The sequence below is a fragment of the Salminus brasiliensis genome, chromosome 22 (assembly GCF_030463535.1).
Source record: "Salminus brasiliensis chromosome 22, fSalBra1.hap2, whole genome shotgun sequence".
Classification (NCBI taxonomy): Eukaryota; Metazoa; Chordata; class Actinopteri; order Characiformes; family Bryconidae; genus Salminus; species Salminus brasiliensis.
The window spans coordinates 18,187,007-18,207,535 of NC_132899.1; the positions used below are offsets into that span (position 1 = coordinate 18,187,007).

The 20,529-nt window shown below is 42.0% G+C and overlaps 1 protein-coding gene across 2 annotated transcripts in view; it reads left to right on the forward strand.

Annotated features, from left to right (window-relative positions):
• Positions 1-20,321, forward strand: part of nrg3b (neuregulin 3b) — a 205,631-nt gene extending 185,310 nt beyond the window's left edge. The window contains exons 4-9 of one of the 2 annotated variants that reach the window (XM_072667885.1): positions 2,856-2,885; positions 10,311-10,413; positions 11,677-11,803; positions 14,194-14,291; positions 15,036-15,221; positions 19,082-20,321. In XM_072667885.1, the coding sequence (XP_072523986.1) occupies positions 2,856-2,885; positions 10,311-10,413; positions 11,677-11,803; positions 14,194-14,291; positions 15,036-15,221; positions 19,082-19,754 (1,217 nt within the window). In that variant the 3' untranslated portion in view covers positions 19,755-20,321. The remainder of the gene's footprint in view (positions 1-2,855; positions 2,886-10,310; positions 10,414-11,676; positions 11,804-14,193; positions 14,292-15,035; positions 15,222-19,081) is intronic. The other variant, XM_072667886.1, reaches the window with a different exon arrangement.
• Positions 20,322-20,529: the final 208 nt, after the last annotated feature.

The following is a 20,529-nucleotide window of genomic DNA, read 5'->3' on the forward strand; positions in this document are numbered from 1 at the left end:
CACACTGATATCAACTACTTAAAGAGCCCATATCAAAAGTGTGTGTGTAAACATTTTTCCTGGAGGCATAGATAGGAACTAGTAAATACAGCTGCAATTCATAGTTTTTGAGACATCAGTAATACTGGGGAGGGCCTCCTCTTGCTCACCAAACATCTTGATGAAACTTTCTTTTAAGATTCTGATCCATGTTGGTATGATTGCATCAAACAATTCATGCCCATTTACCCCACCTCCACCAGCCTGGACTACTACTAACACTAGGCGGGTTGGGTCCAGCTGTTTGCGCCAAATTCTGACCCTTCAACTTTCTGTTCTTGGCTGAGAGAAATGGAACCTGAAGTGGGCTTCTGCTGTTGTAGCCCATTCACTGAGATGCTAAATCTAAAAAGAACCGCTCCAAATAAAGTGTCACTGAAATATCTCACAATAGGACAGAAAAAAGCATTATGATTTCTGATTCATAGATAACAGAACAGCCTGGACCTGGTTTCCCATCTTTGTGCTGTTTATTTGGAAACCCAACTGTTTAATTGCCAGTGATGAAGAGAGGTTGGGAAATGACCATATAAAAAATAATGCTGACTTTATTTTTGGCACATAAAAAGTATCCTGGCAACTTTATGAGAGGAAGTGAAATACAAGAGAACTGTATGATAAGGGGGCTTTTACGGGCCGTCAGTAAACAGGTGCGTTTCCCCTTAGAAGCGATCAAACATATGCAGCAGTTGAGCATGCAGTTGGGCATTACTGAAGGCAGGGTGTGGAACAGCTAGCATGTCAGCACTTCTGTTTCTCTTCGTTAAAGCAACTGTTTACACTGTAAGAATATGGAGTAGAGCCGAAAATATTACTTTTGTCGTCTGAACTCCTAGCTTTTCTTTACTTTACTCAAAGAATTTATTGGACTTGACATGACTTGACTTGTTATCACATGAAGTGAATCTTTTTGGAATGAGAAACAAAGCCACGTTTTCCTACACGGTACAGTGTTCATTTTACAGGATGGCAAGAAATGTTCCCCAAAAGGCTCATGAACACTATCAGAATCCGAGTCTGCCTGGCTGTTTACTGTGTTTTCCTTGTGTTTCTGTACGTTTACAAGAGATGAGCTTGGGGAAGGCCTTTTTAAAAGCTGCTTTCAGAGCCAATAAGACGAGCAGCTCTGGTAAATGTCGGTCAGTCACTCTTACGCAATGGGCCCAGCCAGTCTGTTATTAGCTCTAATGCTTTTTGAACTCCTACATGCTTCATGTTAATATTATTGCCAAATCTACAGGGGTCTGTTATCTAGCTTACTGTTACCCCTGAGCAATGTGTCTACTTCAGAGGCCCCCACTGCGATCACCCCACCCCATTACTGCACCTCAGACAGAGTTATTAGTTATTATTTTAATACTGATCGTGTTTTAACTACTGCATTAATGTATTCAGATTCCCCCGGCGTTCACAATTTCCACCCGCCACCGTGACAATTCATCAGCTAACAGATGGTTTCCTGTCAGCGTGTTTGATTTCTCCTTTTCTATGCCAAGTGTGTCCACCAAAAATGATCTTCCCTGGGCTCGGCAAAGCCAGAGCCTATTTAAAAACCTTAGACCACCTCTGTCAGAAAAGCAATTAAGTGTGAGGGTTTCGTTTTAATTTAAATGAGATTATATTACAGTGCCGTGAAAAAAAAAGGGGGGAACCGGTCGGATGAAAAGAACACAAGTGCTTGCCTCTTTATCAGTCCCAGCAGTTCAGAGACTGAGAGAGAGAGAGAGAGAGAGAGAGAGAGAGAGACTGAAGGAGAAGGAATATGAGAGAGAGAGAGGGTAGGGTTACATATGGAGAGAAAGAGAGAGGGGCAGATAGGGAGAGATAGACATAGAGAGAGAGAGAGAGAGAGAGAGAGAGAGAGAGAGAGAGGGAGAGAGAGACTGAAGGAAAGGGAGTATGAGAGAGGGGGGGGTAATGATTGAGAGAAAAAGTGAGGGGAAGATAGGGAGAGAGAGACCACAGAGAGAGAAAACTGTAAGGGGAAAGAAGAGGGGTAAAGAAAGGCAGAGGAGAGATAAAAGGAGAGGCCTGAAGGAGAGAAGAAAGAAAAAGAGCGAGAGGGACAGAAAGGGGGAGAGAGTGGGGAATAGGGTAGAGGGAGAGAGAGGGAAATACATACAGAAAGAGGTAGAAAGAGAAAAGAAAAAGGAGAGATAGAAAGAGAGAGTGAGAGAGAGAGAGATGGAGGGAGCACAGAAGCTGCATTTACTGAGACAGTGGGCCTGTTAGCGTGCAGTGCTGGAGCCGCCATGTTTAAAGAGGAGACAGTGGGGATAACTGTGGAGGAATTAATAAAACCTGTGACCAGCAGAGACAATTATGAGCGTCTCCTGGGTGTGAGAGCAGACACTGAGGCTGCTGCAGAATCTATCCCCTCAGCCAGTCTGCTGAGGAGCTCAGCTCCGCTCTGGACCGTGTGAGACGATTTTGGTTTTTTATGCAAGTTATTTCCCAATCCCTAATCTTCCTGTCTCACTCCCTCCGGACTGATCTAGACAAACCTGGTTGTGTTGTTGAGTCGCTGCTGCAGGAAGGTGTTTCTTTGTCTTTCTCCAAATGAGGGATTTTGGCTGACAAACAGTGCTTAGTTTTATTGTGCTGCAATTGTTTGTTTTTCCTCAATGGCCTTGATCAGAACAGAGCCGACCTAGCAGAAAATATGTGAGTGTGTGTGTGTGTGTGTGTATGTGTGTGTGTGTGTGTGTGTGTGTGTGTATGTGTGTAAATGTATGTAGCATTTTTGACTCATTTTTATTTTTCAACATAATAAATAAGTGTTTTTCCTCTCTTTTCTTCTCTCTTTCTCCCTCAAGCAGCAGATGAGCTGGGCATCGAGTTTATGGGTAAGGAAAATGATTTTGTATTATTACTACTGTCTCACAAGCACACACACACACACACACACACACACACACACACACACAGACACATATCCTCCCTCCTTCATTCCATGTATTATTGTATTTACTGCTTGTTTTACAAGGCCCTTCCATTCACACAGCTGTGCTACAAATCGAAGAGAGCAAAGGCCTGACTCACGCTTGCTCTGAAGCATTCCCCCCTGCCCCCTTTTTTTCACTTCCGACTGCATGACTCTGTGAACCTTGTCAGTGTGCACAGAGAAGACCCTAAACAGGGGGCTGTGTCCTCCAAATCAATCCAAAAGGGTTCAGCTTGACCTGCTGGTCTGTCTTATAAAATGGCCATCTCCCCATTCCATTACCAGCCAATGACGCCCAAGTTTCAACTCCCTCACAGAAGGCATGATGTTTTTTTCTAGGATTTGCTGAGTCTTGATTAAATCCATCTTGCCCTTCACATGCTGCAGGTTTCCAGTGCCAGAGGATGCAAAGTAGCCCCAGAGCATCAGCGAGTCATTTCTAATAATTAATGAGAAATATTAGAAACGAGTTTTAAGACTTGCACTTGCTAGGATATCCTGTTTGCAGTGTAAAGTGATGCATTGTGAGTATAAGATGCAGACGTCAGACTTTTTTTTTTTATTATTTGTGCTGAAAGTTAAAATTTAAGTATACCTACAGATTGTAACTACTAGCCCACCATTCAACCCCATTTCAACCACTGAAAATAAGCCTACATTATTTCAGAAGTCTGACACTATGCAGCAGACAGAGAGAGCGACCCTACAGATCACCTCTTTGTGGGGGGTTGACAGTTGCATTGTTGAGTACCGCCAGCCACAGGACACACATGACTCAGCTGGGATTTATTCACACGGAATTAATGTACACAAAACACTTGAGGCTAAAGGCTAACACTTTTGGTGTCTCCATGGAAACACAGGTAGTAAATGTAATACATGTAATGTGGGGATGCATACAGAATTCAGCCTGCAGAAAATGATGGGTTGATGAAAGGTGTTAGAGTGTGTTTGGTGTTTGGGGTGTACACTATTGAATGTATACAAGCAGTTATTCTTTGAGCAGGCAAACAAGCAAAAGCTAACCATAATGTCAGAACAGTAACCAATAGCCATAATATCAGCACCGGTAGCCAATATCCAACCAACAGCCAAATAGTCCAATAGTCCGAACCACTAAGCAATAGTCAGAACCACTAACAAAATACCTATAATGTCAGAACCTATAGTCATAATGTCAGAACCAATAGGCAACAACTATAATGCCAGAAACAATAAGGTTAGTGTATTGCTTTAGGATTAGGCCTAGACTGTTCTTATTACACATACAGTAGAAACATATATAACATAAAAATAAAGGATGCATTTCCAAAAATGCATTACAGTATCACACAAAGTATGGTATTATGTGTTATTTAATGTAAAAATAATAAGTATGTTACTTTGGCTGGGTGTTTTTTTACACAGGACTAGGGGGTAAAAAAAGATAAGCTCTGCTTTCATAAATATATTTGTAATTAATTCCAATTCTTACTGGATAGTTTTGCTGTCTTCTCCATGTCCTCTCTATGTCCTCTTGGCACACTGTACTGTTAAAGACATTTTAGTGGTGTTTTAGTGAGGTTAGCTTTAAGCCTAGCACCTGGCTTGCACTAGCTAAATTCACTTGCTTCCCCATGACACCTGGCTCTCCCCTGACCGTCCCCATGATGCTGGCAGTGGCACCTCCTCTTGTTGTCCCTTCTTTAATCAGTGCTTCACCTAGTGGATTTACCTTTAAACCTTTTTCTGCTAAAGTGGCTGTTGCTTTTAGTTACAAAAGGCTTTCACTTGTGGGTCGGGTGTTTGTACATTTCAGGGACATAAATAAATAAATAAATAAAACATAGCCTTACGGACTTATACATAACAGTTTTGCTGGTTTGTAATTGACCTGTTTACAGTTCAGTTTTACTTACACAGGCATTGCTTCTGAATGAGGACAAAACAGTGTTTAAAGGTTCACAGTGTCACTTAGGTACTAAAGTCTCATTATTTAACTGTGCCATAATACAGTTTGATATTCTAGGGCACCTTTCTCTAATTCTGAACCATTTCCTTAGTCCTTTAAAGCAAAAAGGAACATGCTCTACACAGGCTGTACATGCCTGTGTACAGCATGTTCCTTTTTGCTTGTATATGTACTGTGTCATTGTTTGGACATTGTGTTAAAATGTGCATGTGTGTGAGTGTGTGGATGTGTGCGTGTGTGTGTGTGAGTGTACAGGCCTGTATGTGTGTCTGTGTGTGTCAGCATATGGCTGTTATTGTATGTGTCACACTTAATTACAGTTAAGCCTGAAGGTGTATTACTTGCTGAGGTTGCACATTGTGCAGAGTGACTCTGGGGATCAGAAATATCACACAGCCAAAGGGATAAGTGGCTGCTTCTACCCTGACAAGCTGGAATAGCCATAGATTTTAAGCAGTGTCAACAACCGCAAGCCAAAATACTGCAGTAAAAAGGAACTTTTATAGAACCAGACTTTTTTCCCCAGCTCCTTTCCATCCGTCCCTGGCTATCTTTTTCTCTCCTTTGATACGAGACGCTTCCATTTTTCAGCACAGCACGCCCCCTACCCATTCTCTCCCACCACCACCCCACCCTCTGTCATATGCCTGACAACTGCAAATATTCTATGAGTGAATCTAGTGAAGTTTTACCATTAGTCTGAGTTCACACACTTGCATCAGTAGCCCCACTTCAAACATCCTGAAAGAGAAGGAGAGAGAGAGAGCGAGAGAGACACGTATTACTGTTCAGCTGAGTGATTTTAATCTGGATAGTAAATGAGTCTGGTCACAGGCGTTACCCTATATGTGTGTGTTTGTGTGTGTATGCAAATGGAGAAAGATTGATTGTGGAAAAGAAAAACAAACAAACATATATATAAGAAAGAAATGGCATCCCCTGACCAAACCAATGGCCATAAATGAATGTGCCTAAGCAGTTCTTGGCTTGGGCATACAGATCTTGGAAAAACCTTTTCTATAGAAAAATTCCCTTGTTCTCCCAACCAATTGTAGCTCCCCCTAGGACTAGTAATGCTCCTGATAGTGGAAGGGTGAGGGCTTCTCCTCCAATACATGCACAGCCAGCCACCTCCTCTTTTTGAATGCTGCCGGATAGCAGACACGCTCTGAGGAAAGCGTCAGAATCCCCAGCTCTACTACACTTGCTAACTGCACCGGCCAACATTGCTTTTAGAGTGATGAGGGGAGAAGGGAGAGAGATCTAGCACCTGCTCACTTCACTGGCTGTCCCACACCACACTGCCCAGCCTTTGTGCGGATACCCACTGTGGTGCGTTCAGTGGTCAGCCCTTTCCAAGCGGTGCCCCACCCATTCAGCTAGCTTTAGCTTTAAGCCTTTTAAGCTTAACTTCCATATTCTCTTAAAAGCTTTCACTAGAGGATTGGATATGTTAGCTGCGGATGGCAAACTGGAATGACTCGGATTTCAAACGTGTGGCCTCTGGGCCATACTGGCAGAGCATTCGACTGCTGAGCCACTCAGGACCCCTTTTCATATAGAAGTATTAAAAAGGTTCTTCCCACTCACACACCTCATTTTCATCAATTTTGTTTTTGCCATAGAAAGATCTACTGTTATTGTCTACCTCTATTGGTATACCATGGTCAAGACATTAACTGCATTTCATTCCACGATGGTTCCTAAGTAGTACTTTAATATTCCTCAGAAACTGAGTATGGTGTGTGAGTGAAGGGAGCAGCAGCTGATTAAGTACTTCATTTGGAACATCCCGCAGCGCCATCATTAAAAATGAGGCAAAACACGCTCCTCACTAGACATGCCTGGCATGCAGGACTGATGGCTAACCTTTCCAGCACCTTCCACTGCAAAGTGCTAAAGTGTTGTTCAGTCCTCTCTGCACAGTTTGAAGGTCCCTTCCATTCTGCAGAGCGACTCTAGGGATCAGAAATATCACACAGCCAAAGGGATAAGTGGCTGCCTCCTCCATGACCAGCTAGAATAGCCACAGATTGACTGAATTCATGCAACATGGCGTTTATAAGCACAGTGCAATACTGCATGACTTTAACTATAGTTAGATAAACGGCAGATGCATCAGAGTCTAATAAACAATTAAAAAACTAACATATTACCCTCCACACAGTGCTCTCAAATCATCAAAGCTACCAAATTTTACAATATGGTTGTAAGACGGGCATATGTAGTCCATAATTACAGTATAGTCAAATTCCAGATCATGAGAGATTGCCCCAAAAGAGATAACACAAGCATAAAGATAAGATGTTTCTGATGTAGCGAATGTAATTCTCGCTGAAATCGTCACATGTTTATGCATAACTGCACCATGTAAAAAAAAGGCTTCTACATGGATTCTATAGGAGAGGAAAGAATCAAAGAACCATTCAAATGCTTGACTGGTTGAGTTCATTGTTAAATGATTCTTTCCCATGAGCGTGTTATATATCAGGGCTAGGCAACAGAGGTCAGAAGAACAGCTGATTTACCTGCTCTAACAGATGTACTAAGCCTGCCAATTAACAGGTGATTTGAATTTGGTGTGCTTAACCAGGAACAGCTTAAATCTGTGCAGGAATCTGGCCCTCCAGGACCGTTGTTGCCCATCTCTGTGTAAATATCCCTATAGCACTGTTTCATTGTTCTGTATTATTCTGTGTTCTGTACTATATAAACCCATTTTGACGAAGACAGGGTATAGTGCATTTGACAATAACCAGGTCCATTACTGTGTATTTTAATAGGGCCCTAGAACTTGCCATAATTAAAACAGGGCTGTAAAACGGGCCAATTCTGAAACCTCAAAACTTGGTTTATTTTATTTATGCCTCCAAAATTGAAACACAATCAGACCTCTAGCAAAAGCCCCATAACGCTCAATCCAACAGCTATTTCAGGAGAACATGGAAGTGAAGCTAAAAAGGTTAAATGCTAAAGCCAGCTGAACAAGTTAGGCACCGCTTGGGATAGACTGACCAGAAGAGAAAGCACCATGTATGGAACAACCAGTGAAGCCAGCTCGGCGGTTGCCAAGCTAAGACCTAACCCAGCCAACCAGCTACAATCTCTTCAGCTAGCTAATAATATATATATATATATATATATATATATATATATATATATATATATATACACACACAAAACTATGCTATACTATGCTATATGCCATACTCTGCTCCATGGGTATAATGCAGCTTTGTGGTGATGTAAACCAGCCAATGAAAGCAGAGCTAATCATTCTTGTTCACTGGCTCGGCTATTATAGAAAAAACAGCGTGTTTCATTCAGAGACAAAATAAGAGGGTTGTAAAACCACATCTGGGCTTTTTTTTGCTCCAGCCAACACATACTTACTATTTATACATAAGAACAACTCAGCATACTCAGTAAATCCTTTCTGTTGTACATTTTAATTAGTTTGAGCAGTTTTACTTCGGGTTGTGTGCTTTATGATCTGGTTCTATGCATGTAGAGTGTGTGATGTACTTCATAGCCTGGGTTGTCGCCTGAGTAAGAGGGAAAATAGTGTTTCTGAGAGAACTGCATAGCGTTTGTTGATTATACATTGTTAATAAAAAATACTGCCTGCAGATGTGTTTGTAATGTTTTGGAAGTTTATATTTTTTTTTCAAAGGCTGATCATGAAGAGGTTCTAGATATTGTTCCATATCTTCAGTAAATAGAAAATCACCACAAAAGCCATAAAAGTTTCTGTACTGTACTGTTTCGTAGTTATTGCTGATGTAGTTGCTTGCTAATGCATAACCGAGACAGAGAGAAGGAGAGAGAGAGTGAGGGAGAGGGACAGAAAGCATTCATCTGGGATCATCCCCCAGCCAGGGCTGCATGGGTTCATTGGGCTAATGTTTCTATCCCAGTGGCTATGCTGGCTTCCTCAGAAGATGAGAGAGAGAGAGAGTGAGGGAGGAATGAAAGAGAGAGGGAGAGAGAAACAGAAGCTGGCTCTTCAGCGTAGCGTTTGGCTTCCTCTATACAGATCATTAGCACACTTCAATTAACAAATGTCTCTGGGAACACACATCCAGAATGCCTGCATTATAACTCACATTAATGACCAAACACAGCCTTCCATCTTTCTCGCATAACTGCCATGTCTGTCAGTATTAAACCTGGGTTCTTGTTGTCCAATAGCAATTTCCTGTTAACCCCTTCATCTCCAAGGGTTGATTTCTTGGACAGGGATTAAGCCTAGTTGTGAACTGTATTTGCCTTTCAATGTAAAACTCTCCACTAGGCGTAATCTCTGCCCCACGTTTAGTATTCCATTGTTCTAAATCCTATCATTGCATGGTTTGTAGTAGTAGCGTCACCTTTAACTCTTTCAAGTCTGCCCACACTGTAGTTCTGACATGCTGTTATTGATTATAAGAAGGTGATACTATTGATTGGTGTGGTCAGAACAATATTACAAGCTGATCGAAGAGTGCAGTCTATTTCCATTCATGGGTTTTTTTATATTAATAGATTAATAGGTCATTTTAAGGCTCTTTTAGTCACTACTGTAATAACTTCAGGCTCCTGCAGATGGCTTTTGCAAGAGGTTGATTAAGCTATAAATACCTGCAGGGTGTTAGACAGGATTCATAGAATGAGAGATGAGATGTGCGGAAAAAGGTGTCTCCAAGCATATGTTAATGATTGGCAAAAAGGAGTGATTGGGCGTGCCAAAGGCCATATAGTAAAGAAAGTAGCAGAATTTGCAGGTGAGGTCATATAGGTCTACCAGCAGTGGCAAAAATCCTGTTGGAAATTCTCGTCAGAACTGTGGCTGTACGATGAAGTAATGGACAATAACACCTTCAGCCTGCCTACAGGGTTAAACATGCACTCAGTTTTGTCTGGGAAGCTTTGTCCATTGTCATAAGGACCCAGTGTGGACACAAATACAGGTTCTGTGGGGTTTAAAGGGTTAAGGTCATTTTAGCAGTTATACACTGAGGCATGAAAGTGATACTCGCTGTTTGGTGTGAGATGCCCTGTGATGCTTTTTGGACAAGTGACCCAATGCCCTGTGTGTCAAGTGGCAGTGCTATTGTGATAATAATGTGCTAGATCACATTGTAAAACATTCACCATATAGCCTTCACTGCTTCATTCCCAACACCACTGACAGTCTATATTAGGTCTGTGTCGTGAAGTACCTGTCCAAACTATCTGATATTAAAGTTCCTCACAGCCCGTATGAAAACTAATAAGTGTGAAAATTTCTTTGTCCGGTTAGTATTGACTCGCTGAGAGCGAGTGAGCCAGCAACGGAGAGAGACCAGGAGAAATGCATACAGTAACTGTGGATCTTTCCTGATTCTGTTTTATTAGAGAGTGGAGAGACCTACCAGAGGCAGATCTTGTCAATCTTCAGCATCGCCATGGGAATCAGCTTGCTGGGAGTGGCCTGCATTGCTCTTTACTGCAGAAACAAGTGAGTCATTACTAGATATTGGTGAAACTGGAGTCGAGAACAGGAACTCATCTTCAGTAATGCTTTGATAACACAGTAACATAATCAAAAGTCATGCTGAATAACAATGGGATTCATTATAGTTGTATAGCATTAAAGCTTATGTGCACTTAGCTGGTTTTGTTCTAATTCTTTACCTGAGGGTTTTAAAGGAAGCTCATTGTTGTCTCACACCTGAAAAAAGATGTGACTGATCATATGCTCTTATTGCACCTGTTGAAATTTTGTTCCTTGGTACCTAATTAAGCAGACAATAATGGAATATTTGTGCCAGCGTGTCTGTCAGAGGCACTCACAGATCCACTGTGGCAGTAAATATGCCAATCAATGTGCTATTGAGATATGAACCTGCTTATTTTATCACTCATTGCTGTTTCAGTGTATCCTTCTCACAGCAACACTGTTTCTTAGCGTTTGTCTTACTACATTCTCTATCTGAATTGCTCAGCATATCTAGTACTTAAGCTCAAAGTACATTAACCTGAAGTATTCCAACAAGTTGTACCTCATTTAGACCATTTGGAGAGTTCTACCTGATTCAGACCATTTGGAGAGTTCAACCTCATTCAGACCGTTTGGATAGTTCTACCTGATTCAGACTGTTTGGATAGTTCTACCTGATTCAGACTGTTTGGAGAGTTCTACCTGATTCAGACTGTTTGGATAGTTCTGCCTGATTCTGACTGTTTGGATAGTTCTACCTGATTCACATTATTTACAATGTTCTACCCAATTTACTAAGGAACCCTGGAAACAGCCTTTTTAATAGTGGACCCCATGTATGTTGTTTACGTTGTTCTCTACCTGTCACATTGCTTAGGGTGCTTTTCCCAAATTCACTCTGGTTTATTCTGCGTATCCCTGCTTATCCTAAACAGTATAAAGCTGACTGTCAACATTGGAATGCTGGTGTTTGTTGGATAATGTTAGATAATGCTGTACTGTTGCTGCAGAATTTGCTGTTAAACAGTCTAAACTGTCGAAGCAACTGCCTATTGCTTTCTATTAAAATGTGTTTTTTCAACAGGTTTGCTGTTTCTTTCAAATCACAGGGAAACAAAATCATGGTAACTGACCATATGTTACAGATAGGGCAGATTGAAAGTAGGTTGAGGACACTGGAGTACTCCTTTATGAAGGCTTTGTTGCAGTTCTAAAATTATGCAGTTCTACCTGCTTTGACAGTAGCAGTAGACACTATCATAGCTTATTAATGTCTTGCAGGAGACAAAGGGAAAAACACAGAGCCCACCTGACAGAGATGCGCAATTTGAGAGACTGCAGTGTCAATGCCTTGCGGCTGATGTCCAAATCCAGCGCCGGAACTGAATCTGGCCTCCAGCCTCAAAAGGTAAAAGTAATATACTCTGTGTTTTCTTATATACACTGCATCTGTGTTCTCTCAGCCATGCACAGCAGTCATATGTGTGGATGGCGGGAAATCAAACCACCCATGTGCAGCTGAGACAGCGTTCCAAATGCATTCTCTGTGCATAACAGTCATGTGTAATGAATACAGTTGGCCAGCAGGCAGCTCAGGGAATGATGCCCTCTGTAGCTTTACTGCTCTCCCACCTGCTGATGATCCCTCACCCTGACAGAAATAGCAGCGTATGTAGCTCACAGAGTAAACACCACATCCATTTGAGCAGCAGTCAAAGCCAGTCTGCCACCTTACCGCCGAAACGAGAGAAAAAACCACAGCGACTGAATAGAAGAGTTGTGTTGAAATTGGTAGATCCATCACTTTCTGCTTCCAAAGACTTAAGCCACCCATTCTCATTCAGCCAGAAGATACAGACAGCTCGCATTCATGTGTACAGAGTTGGGTTTGAAAAGGATTACGCTCTCATTTCTCTCTACAGTTGGAAGTCTGGTGGCATTTTAATCATCAGCATCTCCACCCATATGAATCGAAGACATTATATAATCTGCTCAAATGCGCAACTACAACGCAACAGTAATGAACAGCGGACGGACTAGAAGATAAAGTCGTACAGCAGGGCTGTCGTAGCGTGAGCTTTAATGTGGGGATGAATCTGCATGTTTTCTGCCTCTGACAAAAACTCCAAAAAAAGAAAAGAAAGGTCTTGCAATTATATCGGGAGAGAGCAGTGGCTCCCTTCCCCGCAGAGCATTCTCACTCAGCTGAGGGTTGGAGAGGGTGGTCAGAAATGATCCAATTTTCCTGCTGGAGAGAAGAACAATGCTAACAGGTCCCCGCGGAGGCACAAGTGTTAGGAGGACACGCTTTATCTGCTGCAAGGCCCCAAACTAGTTTAAAGTCAAACCCAGTGGCTTTAATGATGTTCCACAGGCCAGGGGAGGCAGGCGGATTTCACTAACTGGAATAACTGCATTATCTGGTGACTTAGAACTCCCCGACTTTGGGGGGCATCTCGGGCTCGTTTCCGTGCTGGCCCGTTGTAAGATAATGGTTTTAATTTTGGGCTGGAAAAAAAGGGTGGAAAGAAATTCTTTAGGAATCCATTAATGTAATCTTGTCTGGGATTAGTTCCCGACTCGTGCAGAAGGGCCGGGAGAGCCAGCAGGGAGTGTAATCAGAGAGTGTCTCTCTTAATCTGCTGTTTAAACGTAACGTCTAATTAAAGTGGCTCTCTCTCGCTGAGGGGCCGTATATCACTGAATGAACATCTACATTCTGTTTCACTGCTTAGTCTATAATCCACTATTTCATCTTTGCCACTGCACAGTCAAGGGCTTGTCTTTGTGTGTGTGTGTGTGTGTGTGTGTGTGTGTGTGTGTGTGTGTGAGAGAGAGAGAGAGAGAGAGAGAGAGAGAGAGAGAGAATCTTTGTGCAAATAATATCATGAGAAAGTGTGTTCATGCCTTCAAGAGGGTGTGTTTGTGTGTGAGAGAAACGAGACAAAGAATGGAGAGAAGGAAGAGAAAGAACAGAGAGAAAGTGAATGGAGAGAAAGAACAGAGAGAAAGAGTAAACAGAGAACAGAGTGAAAGAGAGAACAGAGACAAAGAGGAGAAAAAACAGAGAGAAAGTGAACGGAGAGAAAGAGGAAAAAGTGAACAGTGAGAAAGAGAACAGAGAGAAAGTGAACAGAGAGAAAGAGGAGAAAGAGAAAAGAGAACAGAGACAAAGTGAACAGAAAGAAAGAACAGAGAGAAAGAGGAAAAAGTGAACAGAAAGAAAGAGAACAAAGAGAAAGAGGAGAAAGAGAAAAAACAGAGAAAGAGGAGAAAGAGAGAACAGTGAAAAAAGGAGAGAGAAACAACAGAGAGAAAGAGAAGAAAGAAAGAGAACAGAGAAAAAGAAAATGGAGAGAGAGAAGGAAAAGAAGCAATGGAGAAAAGGAAGAGAAAGAGAAAGAATGAAGAGAAAGAGAGAACGGAGAGAAGGAAGACAAAAAGGGAGAACAAAGAGAAGGAAGAGAAGGAAAAGAAGGAAAGGAGAGAAGAGATAGAAGGAATGGAGAGAAGAAAGAAAGAAGGAAGAAAAATGAGGAGCGGAAGAGAGAAGAGAGATAGAGGGTAGTGAGAAAGAGATTGAGTGTTAGAGAGAGACAGAAAGGTGGGAGACAGAGAAAAGATAGAGACATAAAGAAACGGGAGAGCGAGGGAGAGAGAGAGAGAGAGAGAGAGAGAGAGAGACACTATAGGAGTGAGACAGGTGTAGAGAGAGGCAGAGCAGAATGTGGAGGTGCAATCACACTAAGCTGAACACTGTTCTCACCTAAAACCCTGCTCTGTGGTCTCCTCTCATAGTGCTGTAAAGCTCATGGGTCCTTCCCTGCACCAGGCCGAGGTATAGTGCACAGCAGCTCCAAACTGAACAGCAGCCTATCCACGGGAAAACGCCGCAGGTACCGAACGTTGTTCCTTTTTTTTACCTTTAGAACTCTCAGATCTTTTACCTGGGAGCAGCCAAAGAGGGAAATTAATCAGCCCACAATATGGCACCATATGCCTGTGTCAGAAAATAAACACCACTAAAAGAATTAGGCTTATTGTAATTGGTAATAACTGTGTTAATATGCATTGCTGCAAATTCTGCCAAGAAATGATCCACAGTGTTCATCTGCACTCCATAACTGCAGTCTCTGAGCCACATGAGCTGGAATGAAACCTTGGATACTTCAGAATTCAGGATTGCAAATCATGTATAATGAACGCTTGTGTGCTCTGCTTGTGCTTCAACAGTGAGGGTTTCTGGAATACATGTACAAAGTATGAATGCACAATGCAAACCCACACAGATTTCATGAATATTTTACTTTTTAACCCTTAAACGACCTCATTCCACCACCTTGACCTTTTTTAGTCAGATAAAGTCTAAAGGCATTCAATTTTTTTTTTTTTCGTGGTCAGTGTTTTGGCTGTTTTACAGTATCATGGTAAGTTTGTAGATCTGACCCTATGTATCCGTAGATCCAAAGTTCTGTATGTACGGACAGTTAATGAAACCTCTGTGTATTTAAGGGTTAAAATCATTCTTATGTCGTATGTAACCAGGTTTCCTCGGTGTTGAGATTCTGTTGCATTTCTTGCCCTCTGTGGCTCTACATTGATCGTTCACCTTTCAACTCATTAACTGTTTTTTTCCAAAGCTGTTCCTTCTCAACTAGTCCTGCAGTAAAACAGAAGATACCCAATCACCGATCTGTGTCACGATGGACCCCGCCCATCTCCAGAGCAGGACATCATCTGATTGGAGGATCAAAGGATTCTATTCACAGCTACAGGCACCTTCAAGAGGTGGAGGCCACAGAGATGACAGCAGAATCCTTGAGAAGGTAGATGTGTCTTTGAGCTGTTTCTTAGTGCACTGCATGTGGATATAATGGATAAATGTAACATACTGATTCAGTTTTTCTGAGGTTTACAGTCGGGCATAGTCGATGACTTAGTCCAATTGTTGACGCTGAAAATGTTGTTTTTAGAATGTAAAAAACATTTTTAGGTCTCTTCATTTCCTGTTCCTCGCATTCCTTCTATATACTTGCATACTAGATTTGTACACTGGGCTCGAAGGTTCGAAAGCATACCACAGCAGCACTCGCACAACACACAAGCACCTGAAGAGAAAACACATAGGTGCTATAGTAAGTGAGGGATGTCAAGTGGCAAAGTCACAGCAACTGTTGTCTGTTTTGCTGGGGTACACATAGGGTGGACACAGACGAGGCACGGTTTGTGCCATAATGCAGGGACAGCCGCATTACACAATGTTAATACTTTCAATAGCTGAAAACTGATCTTTCCTGCTCAAGGAACAAAGATAACAGACCTGGGTGAAGGTGAAGAACATTTAAATGTCCAGTGCTCTTTTTTGGAGAAAATTAATCATTTAGATTAATCAACCAATGGACAAAATAATTGATAGATTAATCAATAGAGAAATCTTTGTTTGTGGCAGCCGTAGTTTGCAGACGGAATAGAACAGAAAAAGATCAACAAATTCAGATTTAATAAAACCGAGTGATTTTCTTTTCACAAATACTATAAAAAAGCTTTCACCAGTTTGATTTAAAAATGTGAGGTAGGACATGGTTTGAATTAATGTTGAATAAAACACAGCAATACAAGTTTTAGTTTTAGCAGAACAAACACTGCTTTACAGTAAAAAACCTTAAAGGATAAAAATAAGCAATTAAAGTACAGTAACAATAACAATAACAGCACAATGGTTGCTAGGCAGTTATTATGGTGGCTGTGTTTTTATAGACTCTCTGTAATTGGTCAAATTGGTCTTTTTATAACACATGCAGTTCTTCAGTGTTCTAGATATACAGACGTTTGCATGCGTATTAGTAAGCTATGTGAAATCTAATGAGTATCTACAGTGATGCTTGGCCCTTCAGCCTTATTATCACTCTAACTTAACATGTAATACATACATACAAGTAATACTTGAGTATACAGTTCAGCTTGAATATCAGAACATAATAATTAAATTGGGAAATACCTAATGCTAATGCTAATGCTGGACAACTATTGTATTATAGCAGCAGATATTGCTGGACTTACATGGTAGTCATTTAAAAAGGGTCTTTTCTTATCTTAGTTTAAGGAAAAATTAAGCAGATTAAGCAGAACAGAACACCTGCCACCCACCACCCCCCACCACCACCACCCCAAAAGAAAAAAAAAAGAAAAGAGGACCCTTTTAACATCAGCTCTTAACTACAGGGGATTTTGGACACAAATGAGAAAAGCATGAGATCTCCTTTTGCTCTAAAAGACTGCTGGAGGATCTCTGAGATGCAGAAGAGAGCTTTATAAGAAATGAGATCTTCAACTTGTCTCATATGAATATTCCTTAGCTGAGACTGAGATCCGTCTGAAGAGATTTAAGTGTCAGACTCAGAACATCCACACGCCGAGAAACTCTTTGGAAAAATAAATAAATAAACAAAAATAATCAAATTATGAAATTATTTTATGAAATTATGATGAAAAGAATCTTATTACTAATTAGCTGAATGTTTAACAGCAGGAAACAGCAACATAAGAGAGGAGGTGCCTACCTGATAGAGCTTGTGATGTAGTGGTTGATTGGAGTATGGAAGAAGGAGATGGGCTGGGCTCCATGTGTAACCCCAGTTGCTGTTGTCATCTTCCTGTAATATTTCACATTGCTAGGCTAATTGATTGCCACATTATTTATTTATTTATTTATTTATTTATGCCGCACAGCATCAGTTAAGCATCAGTCAAAACTTCAGGGAACACCTATTGTCATGCTAATAACTGACAAATACATTTGCCAAATGGCACCACAAATAACCTTTTTCTATATTAACGTGCTGTGGGTTATTTTATTGCATGGTAAATACTCAGCATATAGTCAAATGAAGCAGTGCGGTATTGTCTATAAAATATGTAAATCATGGTTCGGTAAATGACAACATGAGGTAAAAGGTAGAGGCGACATGTAACGGTGAGTAAAGTTGAGGCCTCAGAGTGTGAAATCTCTTACACAGGAGATTTTCAAGTGATGTTCTCATTACCATGCCAACTTGATCCAGCTTCTCAGTGACTCGTAAACTCTTCTCTCAGCCAACTCTTTCTGTTTGACCTATTTCCATAATTTACATTCTTAAACAGTGCAGCTCAGAGTTTGGAGTTTCCTTCAAGGGTTCTGATGAGACATCCTCCCTACGTGCCCAGGCACACATACAGACACACACATACACACTCGCGCACATGCACGCACACACAGAAGGAGACATCGATTCAGCTGCGTCTCAGCAGCAGGAATCTCTGTTGTTAATTAAAATAAACATGTGCCTGAAACCATGGGAAACCAGCTCTCTTCCCTCGCTAATGACCGGTAGTGACAGAATTGGCTATTATTATGATTGTTCGTGATTAATTAAGAATTGATAAGCCTCTCATATTCCTGTATCTGGCCAGTTGTGACTAGGGTTGGGGAGAGGGAGGCAGGCTTGGACTGACCTATTTCTAGACTTAACAGCCTTAAAACATCAACACCACCCCCGAACCTCTCCCCTGTTGCCATGGAGACACCCTCCGGTCTCCAGGAACGTGGATTCAGGAAGAGGGAGGGGGAGAGAGCGGGAGAGAGATAGAGAGGGATGTAGACAGGGAAAAAAAAAACCTAAAGGTGGGCATATAAGCCTACACATTCGCTGTCAGTAAATCCCCCATAGAATGCTATATTTAGTCTTGCTTAGATGCAGCAGATTAACCTCCAGCAACAATACACTTAATTCCCAAACATTCTGAAATGGGAATCAATTACTGAAGCTTTGTTATTTAATAGTCTTTTGTAGACAGGCAATAAGAGCAGCTCAGCAGGTTAGTGTTCGGGGCACCAACTTCAGGGCCAAATATATCTGTTTTTTTCCCACTTTTTTTTATAAGCTGATCTTTCTTTCTGTCACACTGTTATACTTTACTAGAAGTGGGAATATTTTTAACACTCCTGCAGCCCTGTCTGTAAACGTCCATGGTCCAGATGAGTGGGTAATTGTAGCGAGGAGTCGTAGTTTTGTAGCCTTATAAACCTTGACAGGAATAAGCACGCAGGCAGTATCTGGGACTTCACCCGACACAAACTTTGGATAACCTGCTTTGGTCTTTCGGTCACATCCCCGGATCGTCTGCGCGCATTATTCCGGCACGCTGTCCCAGTTTAAAGCTGTGTGATATCTGGGTTCCTCTCGCTGCCGTTGGACAAGGTGTGCTGGGCTTGATAAGAAGCCTGAGCGTGCAGATCAAAAAGCCATCAGTCAAATGAAGTCAGAATGTAGGATTCATCAGCTCACAGGCCTGGGTCAGGGACACGCGAGCTTTGATACCGACGGCTTAAATCTCCGATAAGGCCGCCACAAGCGGGAGAGAGTTCAGAGTTAATGTTAATGCTGCCAAAAAGCACAGAGCCCATGTTGTGGATTATGAACAATTACACAAAGATTTTAAATTTGCACTACCTCGAAATAATTTCCCTACCGCTGAGATGATTTGCGGGATAAAATTGCACACACACTATGCTCTCGCTGGCTGAGTGGCTTCTCCCATGGGGTGAGCTACAAAAGATGGGAGAAAAAATATGGGGGAAAAAAAATACCTTACATAATGCCACAAAGGTACTAATCCTCACTCTCCATTCTCTCGGGGGTTCTTCTAGGTGCCAGTCCCACACTGATGGCAATCAGCACAGCCACTCGTATTTGAATATGCAAACTGTGGCCTCTGCGCCTTCCAGAGGAAGACTGGCCTGCACTGACGTTCCTTGCACTCGTCTGGATCAGGGAACAGCTTTTCCTCGCCCGTCTCACCGCGCCTGCTCCGTTCCCATCATCCCCTCCGTCCAGGCGACTAACCTGGGGGCCAGGTCTGTGGACAGAGGCGATGCTGCGCTGCTTTACCGAAGCGGAGTTTCGGCCAGCTACACGCTTATCCATCCCGAAACTGAGGCGGAGTCGCTGGCCAAATCCAGCCAATCACTGGCCGCCTCCCTCACCGCAGCACAGGGGTCACACGGACTGACGTGCTCCGAGTCTGTGCTGGCGGTGGGCCCAACTAAACACAAAAGCCTTGTCACTTACACAACAGCCTTGGGAGCAGGTACAGACTCCAGTAGAGCAAAGACTGTCATCTCTACGACCGTACTGGCGACGTCCAGCCTGTCCAAATCCACCGGCAAACTGGAACGCCGGACCGTGCGGTCAACTCGCAGAGGGAGTCTAAGGGAAGATTCCGGCGCTGGTTTACAAACATCATTTTCCAAGAGAGAGAAAGACTTCCATCTGTCCAGTGAGCTTAGAGGTGTGCCCTGTCTTGCAGCCCCTAAAAGCTGATTGGATAAATTGATAGATCTTACGAATTGCACCCACAAATGTTCAGTGGGGAAGGACAGGGTGGGAACACAGCCTCTCCAAATCCGCACATCCTTGTGTTGACCAATCACAGGACTCTACTCTCTGAACTACATACCTACAGACCACAGGGAGAACCTTGCAAATGACAGAAGTTCAAACCACTGGATAACTGAGAACACAATGTGAATAAATTATGAAAAGGTCAATGACTATGGTTGGGATGTTGATTTAAAGAGGTATTGAAGAAGATAAAAGATTTATATGCCACTATTTAACAAAAAAGCTTCTACTTAGAAACCAAATAGTGTCATCTCTATGTTGTTTCTCTATTGTAAAAAAAGAAAAAAGAAAATATAATAGATGTCATAACTATGTGTATGTCATATATATGTCACTATCAATATATATATATATGACATACAAAGTCAAAATAAATAAAGACGCAGAATATGGTAAAGAAGAAGCTTTTCATTTTAAACAGCTCTGCCATCCTATGATAACCCAGTCCAACTCTGTCTTTTGTCTGTTATGCTTGAGGACGTGAGGAGAGTTTGGTGGTTCATGAATAAAATCTGTATGTCACCTTGTCATTTGATCAGAGAGTGTCTCCACACACCGGCGGGCGCAACACCATGATCGATGCTATGTTTCCTGCCTCCTGTTCATTGCGTTTTTAGCAGTGGCAATCGCAGACAGGTATCTGCAGCTATCGCTGGCACAAATCTACCGAACGTGACGAACGCAAGATAAATAG